At 25.7% G+C, this 16669-nt stretch overlaps 2 protein-coding genes across 4 annotated transcripts in view; one reads left to right on the top strand and one right to left on the bottom strand.

Moving 5' to 3' along the window:
- Nucleotides 1-1936, bottom strand: part of Hat1 (histone acetyltransferase 1) — a 41384-nt gene extending 39448 nt beyond the window's left edge. Inside the window, exon 1 of the mRNA XM_067282420.1 lies at nucleotides 1895-1936. Within this exon, the coding sequence (XP_067138521.1) occupies nucleotides 1895-1901 (7 nt within the window). The 5' untranslated portion in view covers nucleotides 1902-1936. The remainder of the gene's footprint in view (nucleotides 1-1894) is intronic.
- Nucleotides 1937-3151: 1215 nt separating this feature from the next.
- LOC136985186 (calcium-binding mitochondrial carrier protein Aralar1-like) overlaps nucleotides 3152-16669 on the top strand; it is a 56659-nt gene continuing 43141 nt past the window's right edge. The window contains exons 1-4 of one of the 3 annotated variants that reach the window (XM_067282400.1): nucleotides 3152-3208; nucleotides 3349-3405; nucleotides 14245-14298; nucleotides 15915-16057. In XM_067282400.1, the coding sequence (XP_067138501.1) occupies nucleotides 3167-3208; nucleotides 3349-3405; nucleotides 14245-14298; nucleotides 15915-16057 (296 nt within the window). In that variant the 5' untranslated portion in view covers nucleotides 3152-3166. Of the gene's footprint in view, nucleotides 3209-3336; nucleotides 3406-14244; nucleotides 14299-15914; nucleotides 16058-16669 lie in introns of all 3 variants that reach the window. The other 2 variants (XM_067282401.1, XM_067282402.1) reach the window with 2 other exon arrangements.

Here is a 16669-nt window from a genome sequence, read left to right as displayed (position 1 = left end):
CTTAATACTAATAATCTGCTTAGAAATGGATTAAACCCCTTTCACAACGTTAGCAGATTTAATGTCTTTATTTTTCACGATTGTCAATATCGTTGTTCTCGGAATACAGTATGCAACAGTTAAATCTCAAACACCCATGCCACCTTCATATTTCTCAACAATCTCTTTTTTCAGTTCCATTGTGATTCTAGTCATTTTTTTAGTTTTCTGTTGCTTTTCATTTGCCTTTTTGCAATTCATGATTAATAAAAATAATAAAATTTTACTTACAAATTAAAATCAGAAGAAATTTAAAGTTATAGACCATGGGACCACAAATGTCTAGTCTGGTCTAGTACACCGATAGTGCTACTTGTTCATAGATGGCACGTATAATTGAATTAAGTCATATACTGAGCAAAATTTGTTTCATCCAAACAGGATGTATTCTGAATTGGACATACTCTAAAGCAGACGTATACTGAGGTTCCACTGTAGTTTGTTTCTTTAAGTACTTGAAAGTTTTTCCAAGTTAAATTCATTACATCCATTTTTTTGATTCTCACCATCAGTTTTAGTACTTTTTATATAGAAATTTCAGATAAAAATATTCAGGTATACAGTAGTATCTTTCTTATAAAAGGAACCATAATGTGACATTTTAAAAAAGAGTAAGGTCAGAGTCACACATTGGACTCTGACTTTTTGTTTACCAACTCCACTACACTGATAACTATAAGCAAGCTTTAATACAACAAGCAAAATTTTATAAGCGTGTTCAGTTTATATGTTAATTCCAATAACAATATCCAATACAATTACACAATTGAATGAGATGGTTGGACCTTACCAGAGCTGTAGACCATACTCATAGGAACAAAAAAGTCAAAGAAACCATACTTTTACATGTGACCGAGATACAGCCCCCAAAATCAGCAGTCACGTCATGCACTCTGCTAATATTATCGCATTTAACGACGACTATACCAGCTTTGAGTAGCCCACTTGAAAGTTCATAAAGTACTTGATATTATACAGTTTTACGGGAGATGGAGTTCTTGCTCCAACACGTATACTGAGGTGTGAGCTATAGTGAGGACCAAAGCACATGACTACACACAGTGTGTCAGTTAAGACAAGTGATAGCGAGGCTCGACCAACATGGAGCACAAAAAACCGATCTTCGGAGGCAAATATCTCACGAAGGATCGCGCACACAGTTACGATTCCTATGACTTTTTTGCTCATACAGGAGTCTACAATTCCGGAGTGGAAAACTCCTCATTCAGAGTACACATCTTACCTAATATCCACGAATTGCAATGAACAGATTCTGCATATTAAACATTCAGATAATTATATTTACATACATGCTATATTTTGAAAATGTAGCATGTGTATTAATTATTTAGTTGTTAAGAATGTAATATCAATATTAAATTTTAACATTGTGACCTTTCCTTGTAGGGGTATTTAAATTTCAAATTTAACAAAACAGTTTTAGTATTTGCTATAATTGATTAACAAAGCTTTCTGGATTAATAATTCTGTATTGAAGGGCTGGATAATTAAAATTAGGCATGTGTTTTAAGTATTCTTCTTAGTAACATTAACCTATTCTTATAATCCTCACATATGCTTCTGATACCCTAGTTTTATGTTATGGATGTAAACAGTAATTATTTCATAAAATTTTTCAGAAAAGCCTAAACCTACGCAGTAAAGACTAAATTCGTCCCACTTTTCAATTGTCACTTATGAAATTATTTTGATCGTTATTAAGCTTATAAATAATTATTTTATAACGTAACTTTTAAAAAAACAAGTAACGTATCAAAATATAAACGTATATATATATATTAAAAGCTTTCTAAATATTCCCAAATATTAACTTCCATGTTTCATTGTAACTCACCCGCCATTTTCCCGCTTCTTCTTTTGAGACGGATGCCGTTTAGTTCCGTTAACTGTCACTAGAAAAATATTCAAAATAATAAATATTAATATATTATAATTATTTTATAAAATAATGTATAATGAAATAAAATAGTTAAATTTAATTAATTAACGTGAAATTTTTTATCATTATTATTAAATTTTGGGCACGGATTGGCTGGATTATCAATGACAGAGTGCGATTAAACTTCCTCGTACTTATTATAAACGTCTCAAATTATTATATGGTGTTTATAAGTAACCATAAATATGGATATGCATTACATTTTTATAAATACTATTTACATCTCGAATAAACAATGTCTTTATTTTAAATTTTAACCGCTTGGCCATCCGGCCATTGTACCATTTTAGCCATTGTCACCAATGTGAGCGAGGAAAATTACTCGAAAACACCCATATCTACTCCGCTACCTTCTTCTGTAGGAAATCATTTATGAATGACATATTTTATCTATTCCTTAAATTGTTTGACTTCCACTTGTGTCCCATCAGTGGTCAAGTGAATGAAAACACTAAACACATAATTGGTCGCGGGTTTGCGTGTTTTTCTGGATTTTCTTCACGTGTCTAACACCTAAATATATGAAATTTCCCATAGAAAGTCATCTCGGCAGCACCCTCTTTGGCAGATTTCTCTTATGGCTTCTTAGTTTCCCAGTTTCAACTGTGCCGTTTCATGCCTTTCATTTATTGACGAAGTGTGCGACCCGCAATATTTGATAAATTAATAAACACACCTAATTAAGAATTATTGCTCCTTAATGTATTATAAATATTACAATATATGTGAGTCCATAAAGAAATAATTTTTGATTAGATGCGTTTTGGATCACATACATTGTAACAGGGCGCGAATGACTGTAGATTGTAAGAAACGAATTTAACTTTACTAGGATGCCAAAGTATCGAGATATTAAAACTTTAATGTTAATTAAAATTTCTGAAATTCCCGAAAATCCCGAAAATTGGATATAATTACACGCGCGTTGGCAAACTAATCATAAAATAAGTTGCCATCTAAACAAATTTTTTTTTAACAATTAGCAAATAAATGTTTTTTTTCCTTTTAAAATATTATATCTATTAATAATAATTACAAAAACATATTAATTAATTATAAAATTAACAGTGATTAAAAATATTAATTATTAACATTATGTAATATTGTATAATAATACTATATATCCATTAGTCTTGTTTGATGTGACGTCATTTCGCCGATCAAAATATGGCCGAAGTGAAAGGCGAAGTTAGTTCACTGGAAGATAGAGTGAGTTTGATTGTTTGTTATAGTACACGAACTTTTGTTAATTTTGTATAAAGCAGAGCGTCAAGCATTGTTTTATTAATTTTCAGTTATATGTTTTATCTTAGTTGCATATTTTCTTTGTTATTTTGATTTGTTTTTAGGCCGGTATGCCGGATTTTGGATTGACAAGTTTTATTAAAGTTGCAAAATGTTACGAGGTACGATTATGATTTTTTATTATTGTTATTTTTTTAGTACGTTTATTTAAAATTTTTTTCCTTTTTTTTTGTTATTTTTGTTAAAGTTTTTTTCTTTAATTAAAATGTTTATAAGTTGAGTTTTTAGCTTTTTATTTTGGAAAATTGTACATAAATTATCCACGTGCACTTGTTTACTTATATGTATTTATTCCAGTAATATTACATGTTTTCAATTGTAAAATGAAATTTTAGTTGTGTTCAAGCAGTTAAACTTAAGATTTGTTATTATTTATATTAAATCTAATGAATTGTTTTTAATCGACAACTCAAAACTACATATACTTAATGAACGAGGCAAATGAAACCAATTTCTGGCACTAAATTGTAAGACGTTCGACAGTTTTGGCCATTGTTTGACTGAAGATGTTTGTTTAACACTTGAAAATGTTTGCTATCTTAGGGTGCAACTATGCAGACATGAGCAAGAATATGTGGCAACATTTCACGTTCTCTGTTTCTTGCTCTCAGTTATTACGACCACACAAACGAGAGCGAACAAATGATAGTCGCATGCTTACAGTTTAGTGCTGGAAATTGGTTTCGTTTGCCTTGTGAGTTATTTTTATTCTCTGAATTCAAATTATTGATAAGAACCTGGATATTTTACATATTAAACAATTGTTTTCAAGACAATTCAAATGGTTTAAGGTGTAGAGAATACTATGTATATATTTTTTTATATTGCTAATGTATAATTTATATAACTTTGCTCGTAAATTTATGGAAACTGAATGATGAAAATTAAATGAATTAACTTAATTATCAATAACTAAAAGTTACTGTTAACAACAAGATAAGAAGCAGAATGAGTTATAAATAATAATATTTCGGTTTATTTTTATGAGAATACCATCACTGGTTAATTTATGTATAGTTACTAATAATAACACCCTGTTGTAACAGTGATTGCTAGTACGAGTAAAGATTTGATTGATTTGATTTGAATGGTTTAAGGTTTTTGCAAGCCACATCAAAAATTTGAAATTTGTATTTTTCAAAATATTAACAGAATTGATTTTCATATATTAAAAAACAGAAATTAGAATTGTATCATTGACCTGAGGCATATTTGGTAAAGAGAGTAAATAGCCTTGTTATTGCGTTAGAATGGGATTAGGCCATTGAACGACAGTTTCGGTAACAATTTCTTTAAATGTTGCAATATTATATTTGAGTAAAAATTATTTAAGTAGTTCTAAATATAATCTTCAAGGGAACATTATGTCAAATCAGTTCTAGGAAACAGAAACAAAGGATTAAATATATATATATATGTAATATATTAGATTTTAAAGGAAAAAGCACTTTAATATATAATGTATAAATAGATTTAATGGAGTCTTAATGGATTTTTTTTCTATTTAAAAATTTTTCCTGAAATTTGATGAGTTTATGTTAGTTTCAACAATTGTAAAAAAAATTATCAAATAATAATAATACTTATTTAATAAAGCAAACTAATTTTGTATTTGAATTAGCATTTTTACTTTTATTACAATGGACAAATCATATTTTTCTTTATATTGCAAATGAGTTTTATATACAATATTTGCCTTAAACTTGTTTCAGCATTTTGTTGTTTCTTGTTTAATGTTTCTGTTGAGTTGTTAAATATTTATCCACAATATATAATATTAATACAAAATAATATTAAAATATAATTGGATATGCTGAATTAAAATAAATTAAAGAATTCAATTTCTCTTTTTATGTAATCAGTAAACACAACTTGATTATTAAAATAAATGAGCTTATAATAAAATGTTTTGAACATTTCATCAGACTAAGGTCTCAGTTTACATGAAAATAAAATTTCAAAACAGGAATATGAACAGGGTTCTATGTTTAAAAATAATATGGGATTTAAAATTTATAATTATAGAACATGTTTTTATTTTTATTCTATAATGTATCTTTGCAATTTTTAAGGGAAGTTGAGAATGAACCTAATAAACCCAAAAATTATATTTTAAAAAATACTCTTAAGAAATTATATGCAACAGTTCATTTTTCATTTATTTAATGAATTAGTTGACCTGCAATTAAATGACTTAGTGGAATTAAGAAATAGAATATTACAGAATTTAAATATTATGTAACATTTTTTACTTTTTATATTTGAATTTTTTAAAGTAAATATTAAGTATTATATAATTTTTCAATATTATTACTAATAACTGTAGTATATATATGATATACAATTTATAATAATTTAATATTCATGGTATATATGAAACTAATGTCTTTCACAAGCATACTACTGTATTTCTTTTTTATAAAACATTTTTAAAAATTTCATAAAATTGTATCTGTTTTAATTTTAATAAAATTTTAAAATTATTTATCCTGTTTACGGTTTTTTAACAAGTTGTAAAAAAGATTATCTCTACCTTGATAAATTGTATTTATAAATCATTTTTGAACTATGACCTACATACCATCTTATCTCCAAACAAATTACATGAATGAACTAGAATATATTTTTAAGTAAAAAAGCATGTTCACGTGTACAGCTATAATTTAACTATTTTATAATTATTATTATTATATAAATTTAGATAATATTTAATTTTATAATAATTTATAAATAGTAGCAATTAACAAATTTTCAAATTCTGTAATTAAAATGTAATTCATTTATATTTTACTTATGCAAACATGTAGTTATGTATTTGCATTTTATTTATGTAATTTTAAATTTAAAAAAATGATTAATAATTTCAAGAAAAAATATCAATAAATTATCATTAAGTGAATTGGCAATATATTATCTTATTCCAATAATTAAAAAAGTTAATTTATTTTAATAAATTTATTAAAAAATTCTATATTCAGAATATTTATAGAAAGATTAGATAATTTTATTAAATTTTGAATTTTTATCAAAGTATAGGATGCATTGTGAGCTTGTTTAGATAAGGAGTTTAGTTTCTTCTGAACAGTTTTGTTTCTTCACTATATGTAACAATTTTTTATTGCTAATAATTGATTTGTGTGTTCTGATTTTGATGATTACAGAATAGCTGAAAAGTAAATAATTTATGGTTTTATCATTAATTGATTAAATATTCAACATAAAATGGAAAAGACGGCATGTATAAAATATATATGTAATTAGTGCAAGCATTATCATTATCTTTTTTGTTGAAAGATAGCAAAAGTTTTTTTCAATGATTAAGTGATAATGGATTGTATGATTCACTTTCAGTTCAATAATTTGAAATAAAATACTTTTTAGTTGATTATACAGTTTTTGTTGATATATATAGTTGATACATTTTGAGAAATTTAGAAAAATTTATATTTGCTGCAAGATTTAATTAATAATAGATATTCAATACTGAAACTATTACTTAAATTTTAAAAATAAGCCACATAAGATTAATAAATAAATATTTAGGTGAATAAGACATTTTCATTTTTTCTTGAGATTAATTTTTTTTTTAATATATATATATTAATGTAACAGAATTTGTTATAATAATAAATATGGTATATAATTGAGAATTATAATGATCATATATTTATTTTTTCAAACATGAATTGAAATAGAGAAAATGAATTTGAAATATTTTTTAAAAAACAAAAACTGTACATGTAAACTGGAACTATAATTCAACAAAATAACACCTAAACACAAATTTCCAGCAAACAAACAATTTTTACTGTTCAAACGTTTTCGGCCAAAATTTATCGGCCCTCTTCAGGATGGTTTTCAGTTTCATATTCGTTCCTGAGGAGGGTTGATAAACTGGCCAAAAACATTTGTACAATAAAAATTGTTTATTTGTTTGCTGGAAATTTGTGTTTAGGTGTTATTCTGTTGAAATACTTTTTTGTATCCTTATAAATGAGTTGTCAAATAATTTAAATTATTGAATACAGTTTCTTAAATGATAAAAATATGATATTTCATTCCAAAATGAAAACAGTTCAAAAATAATTTATAATAAGATAAGGATGCAATTAAATATTTATTAAAATTATAAATTTTTAATTTTATGTATTTAGACAGCATTGTTTTTTTGTACTCTTGTCTACACATTTTTCAATTATTAATTAGTATAGCAAATATTTTTGGATCTATTTTTTACTATTGCCATAATAAATGAATGCTCTAGAATTTTAAAGAATGTTATAAAAGATATATTCAATATAATTATTTGCATCTTTATTTTATAAAATTCTATCAGAAAATGGCTTTCTATCAATTTGAAGATGTTATTAAATTAAGGCCAATAACTCAAATTTCAGAAGCTAACAAGCAATTATTTATTGTGACATCGTCACAATGCCAGGCTGCAATTTTTAATTTAAAATATATGCTCTCCACCTCAAATTAGTAGTGTCTTGCCCCTGTACATCATACTTTTCCTTTAACAATCGAGTTGTGCCAGTCATCAATCTAACACCTTTCAAGGAAAATTTTTGAATTGAAATAACATGACTTCTGGGTTGCGTCAGAAGTTCTTACATAGTTAATCAGGGCCTCCTGCCCTTAAGGTTTCCATATATGATCTCATCTTTCATCTATCTAACTCCACTCTTGAGATTAAGAAAAGGTGGGTGGGCGGATGACAGTGGGAATATATAGGTCTACAATTTTTTTCAGATTGCAGTCAAATTAAAATATTTTAATGTACATTTGAAACTATACTCTTTGAAGAAAAAAGTTAAATTTATCTGTGAATAAAATAAAATTTAATATAAGGAAAGGAAAACATTTTAATATAAAAAGAAAATATATTATTAAATTACTGTTATACATTTTCTTTTCAAAATTTCAGATTTTAAAATTTTTAATAATGTTTGTTTATAACTAATTTTAATTGTGCAGTATATAAATTTTTAATAAATTTTATAAAAAATAATATATATTCATTAAATAAGATATGTTAATTTTATATGACAGTATATCATTTAATTTCTCTTTAGTTGTTAACTTTTATACAATACTCTAAATTTCCTTTTATATAGTTGTAATCTGTGATACTAAAATAACAATGTTATTTTAGTTTCACATAGTTTAATATCAAATAGTAATCAAATATTTTAGTATAGAAAATTCTTAAAATTATTTCTGTACATAGTAAATATTTTATGAATTTAATATGAGTTTCAAAATTATTTTTAATTATCTTAGAGTTTATATTTTTGTCATTTGTAATAATAATAAAATTTGTATGTAGAAGGTAAATAGTGATTTCAGTGAAGATCCTATAATTGTCTATTCTTTAATTTGTTTATGTGAGATTGAATGATGAATGGGTTCTTGATGAATCAGCTTATCACTTAGATTAAGTTGATAACAATAATCAATGTAGAATAATTTCTGTAATTTAGTAGTTATCAGGAATTTATACATACATGCAATGTTAATTAAGTTTAATTAAACATTACTTTTATATTGATTTTATTAAGCACTTAATTGATTTCAGTATTTTTCAAATTTTAAATATGTGATGTTAGCAAGAGAACCTTGAAACAAAATTAAAAGTGATAACAGAATATATTAATTTTCAGTTAGAAATTCAGTTTTATATTATATATTGATTTTAAGCTATAAATTATGATTCAGAGATTACCTTATATCAATCAAATCTAATGGATTATAATTTTAATATATAAAATTAATTGGTAAAAAAAGTTTAATAAAGTGATTGTTGACTTCAATTCTTTCTACTTGTGTTGTTTTAGTTTCTTCGAAGTCGGGAAAAACTGAGTAATTTTAACTTGCTGGTTTAAGAGAGAACTTCAAGTATTTTTTAATTTTTTTAATTTTTTAAAAGTTATAATTTTAATATTTAAAATAAAAACCACTTAGATATGTTTTCAAAAATATTCTCATGTTACGATACAAAATTTACAACATATGTAAGAATGATGGATCTACAAATTTTGAAAATATTTCATTTAAAAATCTTTTAAAATTATTTACTTCACTTTTTTAATTCAAGGATAATGCCATGCACTGCTTAGCGACACACTTCCCCCATAGATAACAATTCTCCTTAAAACATTGTAAACAAATTAAATTACATTAATTTATCTTCACTATTCTGCACTAAGTAATGTTACTTAATTTAAATAAGTTTGAAATGAAATTGCACCATACTCTTTGGTAAATATTATTTTATTTAAGTTTTACAATTCAGATATAATATAAACTGATTGATTAATCTAAAGATTTTAGTAAAATGTTGAGAAAGAAATATCTTACGAGGGCTGTTCGGAAAGTTCGCGGCCTCAAATAGAACAACAAACAAAATAATGTTAAAACTTTTTTTATTTTTCAATGTAGTCTCCTTTGTTAGCAATGCACTTATTCCAGCGATGTTCTAGCTTTTTTATGCCATCACAATAGGTCGATTTGTCAAGGTGTGCAAAATTCTCATTCACTTCAGAGATGACTTCGTCATTTGAGTGGGATCTCTTTCCAGCCAAAAATTTTTTAGGTTTGGAAAAAGGTGGAAGTCACTGGGGGCCAAATCAGGTGAGTACGGTGGATGTAGAACTAATTGGAAGTGAAGTTCGTTTATCTTTTGTTCGGAGATTCTGCCGGAATATGCAGGTGCATTATCGTGGTGAAACGGAACCCTTTTTCTTCTTCAAGTGTTGCCTCTTTTCTTCGATTTCTTTCTTCAGTTTTTCCAAAAGTTCACAGTAATAGACAGCATTGATGGTCTTTCCTCTTTCTAGGTAGTCAATAAAGATGATGCCTTTAGCATCCCAAAAAACCGAAGCTATCACTTTCCCCGCTGATGGAACTGTCTTAGCCTTTTTTGGTGGTAGCCAACTGTGGTGTTTCCACTGCTTCGACTGTTCTTTTGATTCAGGAGTGTAGTAATGGAGCCATATTTCATCAGTAGTCACAAACCAATGCAAGAAATCCTGTGGATTTTTCTGGTAGAAGTCCAAACACTCCTTTGACATCAAAGTGCGAACACAATTTTGCTCGGCGGTCAGCAGATGCGGCAACAACCTTGTTGAGACCTTCGTCATACCCAAATTTTTGGTCAAGATGTGGTGCACTCAGTCGACAGAGATGCCTATTGTCTCAGCTATCTCACGCGTTTTCAAACGGCAATCTGCTAACACAAAATTGTGAACTTTGTCGATATTTTCTTCAGTGACAGCAGTTGACGGCCGTCCACTGCGAGGGTCATCTTCCACACTCTCTCTGCCAGATTTAAAAAGGGCTGTCCATTTTTTCACAGTGGTGTACGAAGGAGCAGCAAAACTTCATCCATGTCAGCTTTGATTTGAGATGGGGTCAACCCTGTTTTCGTCAGGTATTTTATGACCGCACGAGTCTCCATCTTCTCCATTTTTGACAAAGCACTTGCATACTAACTATCTGCTAAGCGGTCGTGACAAAACTTTATGACAAACCAAGCGGAAATTGGTATTGTATCTTTAGCAAAGATGTCTGAATAATTCCCGCCAAAAATTAAATTGATTCCAAGGCTGCGAACTTTCCGAACAGCCCTCGTACATTATAGTAGCTCTTATTATGAATGATGGCATTTTCTTTAGTTGCTGAAAGTTTTATTTAAATTTTATTCTTGAATTAGATTTCTATCATTTAACTCAAACAAAAATTTTAATAATTAATGTATGCTGACCTTTATTTTAATCAGTTTTTTTTGGACAGTTTATTAATAATCCAGAAATACTACTTAGGTCACAATAATTACAGGATTGTATTAAATATTAAAATAATTAAAATTATGAGTAGTTACATGTTATAAAACAAAATTATTACCAATAGGTAAATCTGGGACATTTTCATAAATTTCAAGGCAGTTTAACATCTTAAAAAGAGGGTATGCCCATGAAAAAGACATCTAATATTCCAAGTATTCCTGTATATGTTTTCTGTAGAATTAAATAAGATTCAAAAGAAATCAGTAAAAGTTAGTGTTTAGAATTAATGCAGAACTATTTAAGGAATAAATAGAATGGATATAAATTCTATTTTAAAAAATAATCAGAAATTTTCTGATAAAATTTTTGATAAACAATCTAATTATTTGGATTTATTATGGAAACTATTAATAATTTAATGATTTTGTTGTCTCTTATTATGTGTGTAATAGATTATGTTGCTGTTACATATATGTAATTAAAGCTGTTTTAATATTTATAGAAAATGAGAGCAGTTTTAATGGAGTTAATGTATAGAATTACTACTACTTAATATCTACAAATATAAACAATTAGGAATAGAAAATTATATAAATTATCTACAGAATAATTTATTAAAATGAAGTTTTGATAATATTTTTTGTAGTCTTTGACATATGCATTTAATCAAATTCAATTTACAGTCAAACCTGTTTTTATGCAGGGGATAGGGACCGCATTAAAAAAAATGCATAAAAAAAATCTCACGAAACTTCACGAATGGCTGTAAATAATAGTTTTCGCAACACAATTAAAAAAATATTTTTTTTATGCGGTCAACAGGGACCGCATAAAAAAAGTCTCACATAGAAAATAACTCAAAAACCGTACGAAATAGAATTTATTGACAACAGATGTCAGCACTTGACTGCATCGTCTGGTCTATCGTCTGTTTTACATATTTTTGTCCAGGTGGTGTTTTGTTGACTTAAAAAGTAAATTATTTCATTTTTCGCATATTCATGCAATAATATTACTATAATAAGTGCATTTATGCTATAATAAGTTTATTTAGCTATAATAAGTCAACGTGAGACATGACGAATCGCACGAGACTAGTCGCCAACTATACCGCACAAATTAAAAATTCGCATTAAAAAAATCGCACAAATAAAAATCGCACATAAAAAGAGCGCATAAAAACAGGTTTGACTGTATATATTTCCGAAATGGTTAACAGATACAAATGTACTTGTAGTTATTACAAATTTCAAACAAATGTAAATAAAGTTTCATTATGTGTAGCATAGATGTGTGTTTATTTGTAATGAATTTTTGTTAGAAAAAACAAAACAAAAAAAATAACATATTTTAATAGTTAAGTACTACATTTAACAGAAAAAAATATAGCTTAACACATACTTCTAAATTTTACATAAGATTTCTTCTTAAGTATAAAAATGATTTCATTTAATTTTCAATTTACAAAAATTATTATTTATAATTTATTTATTGTATTCATAAATTATAAATGAAATAGATTTACAGATATTTTGATGTTTCTAGCATGTAAACTCACAATTATTAGTAGAGAGGGAAAACAAAAATTTTTTAAGTTTCTCTAATAATTCACATTCTGTTTAGATTTTAACATCAATATTGAAATTTTACTTTTATGAATAAATTCTTTAATATTGAAATTTATGTATGTTAATAGAAAATGAATACTGAGAAATAAACATAATTATTTATAATTATACAATTTATAAGTATTTTACTCTTGTACGTGTTCATATACCATATTAATTTTGATTTTTCCCATTACCTTTTATTCCTGTTAATTTTTTGCAGAATGTTGTTGTTTTATAAACAAGTCACAGGATTTTTTTTATTTTTTAAAATTGAGTTTTAAAATATTTTTTTAAAGATTATGTTTAACCTATTTAGCACAATTGTAAGATAGACTACAGTTTTATCATCAGCAAGAGTTGATTTTTTCAGAAAAAATTTAGGATTGTTTCAGGATTATTGCTTCATATGAATATTAATGTTTACATTCTGAAATTTTAGGAAATTTTACTTGAAATATTTCAAAGGAAATAATTTAGTTTTGTTGTTCTTATTATAGAATGTTTTTATGAGTTTTTGAAATAAACCTTTTATTAGGTGTTATATTATTTTATAGAAATCATAACTCTATTCATAACCATTAATCTGTATAAGATATAGAATCTTAATTTATAAAGCTTTGGTTCAGGTTTTTTAAATTTAAAACATTAAAATGTACAATTTTGAAATATCAATAAGTAAATTTAAAATGAAGTATTTGAGTTTCTAAAAATATTTTGATTAAAGATTGCATTGCCTGTTGTAGTACTAGGTTTTTTTTTTTTTTTAGAAAAATCAATATTGCATAATCTGATCATGATCTAGAGCTGTTTATTTTCTGATGACCTTGTTATTAAGTGATAAGCAGTCACATGTAAAAAATAATTTCCTAGAATTGTCTCTCAAGACACACATAGATTGTGCATTAACAAACTTTTGCTAGTTTGTTTCTTGCTGAATAAAAATTTTTCTACCAGTAACAATATAATTTTTCCAGTTAAAAGATTTTTAAACTTGTGTTGGAAAATTTGTAATTCATATTAAGTGTGTTAAGAATAAATTTTGAAAATCTGAGTAATTTCAAATTTTATTTTGTTTATTGCTAAATAACTTAAAATGTAATCTGAAAAAATTTTAAATATCTTTTCATAAGATTTTAGAGATTAGTAAGAAATTTTATTCATTTATTTATGAATTAAAAATATATAATTTAGAAATATTAAATATATAAAAAGAAATCTTTAATTAAAAATAGTTGTTCATAAATAAATTTAATTGTTCTTAATTATTTTAAACAATTATTTTTACTTTAATGAGTAGTTTATAATTAAAAATTCAATTTTGATAGATAAAATGTTCTTGAAACATTATTTCTTTTAAGTCAGTTGTGATTAATGATCAGTATAAACGTAATTTATTAATTTAATTGAGGACTTTTTTAATATTTATATTATTTGTTATTTAACAAATAAAATAAAATAAATTATATTTTATTATCAGAATTTTTAAATTTGTAATATTAATGACATATATAAAATATTAATATGTTTATTTCAAATGCAGGGATCCAACGTAAGAAGAGCAGATCCAGATAAATTGAGAGAAATATTTCTTAAGGTATAATTTTAAATTCAGTGTTTTTTATTAGAAGGAATTAATGTCATTTGATATTTTATATATATATTTATGAACTAGTTTAAATCTGAAGAAAAAACATTGAAATATTTAGTTTTAACATCTAGATGTTACAAATAAATCAAATTCAATAAATTCAAAATGCATAATATATATTCTGATCAATATATAAAACATTCAAAAACCAATATCACTAAAAATAAATAAAATTATTGATTAGAATTATTTTATTCTTTATATATAAAATACAATAGTGAATAGCTATCAAAATAAATTAAATCAGTATCAATTAATTACAGTAGAGCATCGATTATCTGACTCAATTGGGGACTGGGGTTGGTCGGATAACTGAAAAAAATGGATAACCGAAAAGTATGAAAAAATGCATTATTAGTATATCCCATGTAATTAGTATATTAGTATATAGCTATTAACCTACTTCGCCTTGAATTTTCATTGATGTTAAGCCTAACAAAAATTTTTTTTAATAATAATCATCGCTTAAAAATTATTTCTTTATTTTGCACAAAATAAATGCAGTACTGTGCTGTTTATTGAAAACTACAGTATAAAACAAAATATATATATATATATACATACATACATACATACATACATACATATTATATATATATATATTCGGGGTTACATATTTTACATAAAGTAGGCCTGTACATTAGAAAAAGAAGTCCAAAATTTTCTTTTGCTTCACAGCTGACACTCGTTTTTTGCCACTAAATCTCGCACACGTTTTAAAAACAGCAATTGGAATAGCGTCGTTAAATAAAATTAAGCCTGGTTTAAATACCGGCCTCCCTTTCATGGTCGAGCCAGTGTTACCAGCTTAAACAAGCAAAAATAATATTAAAGTAGCCAAGACATAGCCAAATATTGTAGCGCCACATCACTAGCGGACATTTGAATTTGCCGACTAGAACGCGGTCGGTTAACCGATGTGACGGTTGATCGGGGGTCGGATAATCGATGCTCTACTGTACATGCAAAGATATAAATGAAATTACCTATTATATCTTATGGAATGAACATTTATTCTAAATAATTTATATGTATTTGCATAAAAAATAATAATAATAATAAATATAAATAACAAATATCTAAAGCATTTTAAAATTGATAATTTTAAAATGCAAAGAATTTATAATGTTTAATACATTGTCAGTTTATTTGGGGTTTATGAAATAATTATGGTATATTTACTGTAATTATAGGTAAAATGCTACTGTGTAAAATCATCTGTTTAAATTTATTCCAGTTCTGCTTATTTTATTTTCATAACCCATAAATTGATATAAATATGATTGTATTTAAAGATGATGATGATAACAATAATAATACTAATTATTATTATTATTATTTATTTTAATTATCTACACTATTTTGTTATAAAAAATTGCAATGTAATAGAGAGTTACATTTTTGTTTCTTTACATTATAACAATGAGAAACACTCATCTATTTTCCAAATATTTCCTGTTTCTAAATTCTGTGTTTGTCTCAATAATTTATATATTACTGTAATCAATTTTATCATTTAAAGACCTTATTGTTTTACATTAATTTTATTATAAATATTTTAGTATGCTAGTATTGAAAAGAATGGAGAATATTTTATGACCCCCGAGGACTTTATTTGTAAATTTTTGGGACTTTATCAAGATGCAAATTACAATACTAAAACTGTGAAGTTGTTAGGTAATATTTTGGATACAAGCAAAGATGGGTAAGTTCAGATTTTTCAGATAATGTAAAGATATTTTGTTATACATGAATTATTTATTGTCAATGTCTTATTTATGAAAATGTAAAGAAATGATTAAAATTCATACATTAATTCAAGATTTAAAAAAGAACAATGTAATATTAATTTTTAAGACTAGAATCATTTATAAAATAAATATATTGAAAACTTAAAACATAATGTAAAAAATCAAAAAGAAATGCCATACACATATTGAGTTGAGTTCTAATCATATTTAAGTTTTTTTATCTTACAAGGAGACAGCCGGACATTCAGGTCTCTGATTTTAACGAAACTTAGTAAGCACATAGCTCTAAACACAAACAGCTCCTCATCCAAATAATAGGATCCACTAATTGAGCATTTCTGAAAAACAGGTCTCTGAAAATTGATTGTTTAGCTTATAAGTATTTGGAAGCTTCACTTCTTGTAGCAATTTCTATAGCTGAGTGGATAAGATGCTAGGCACAAAAACTACACAATGTAAGTTTGGACCATTGCAATTTTGATTTTTTTTTTTAAATGAGTGATAAAATTATTTTCTTATTTTACTGTATTATTAGCATTATTATTACTATTTTTATTCCTCATGTT

Source organism: Centruroides vittatus, unplaced genomic scaffold, assembly GCF_030686945.1.
Source record: "Centruroides vittatus isolate TY-2023 unplaced genomic scaffold, ASM3068694v2 contig_955, whole genome shotgun sequence".
Taxonomy (NCBI): domain Eukaryota; kingdom Metazoa; phylum Arthropoda; class Arachnida; order Scorpiones; family Buthidae; genus Centruroides; species Centruroides vittatus.
The sequence above is the reverse complement of the archived record's forward strand: the minus strand, read 5'-3'. Positions and strand labels throughout refer to the sequence as shown.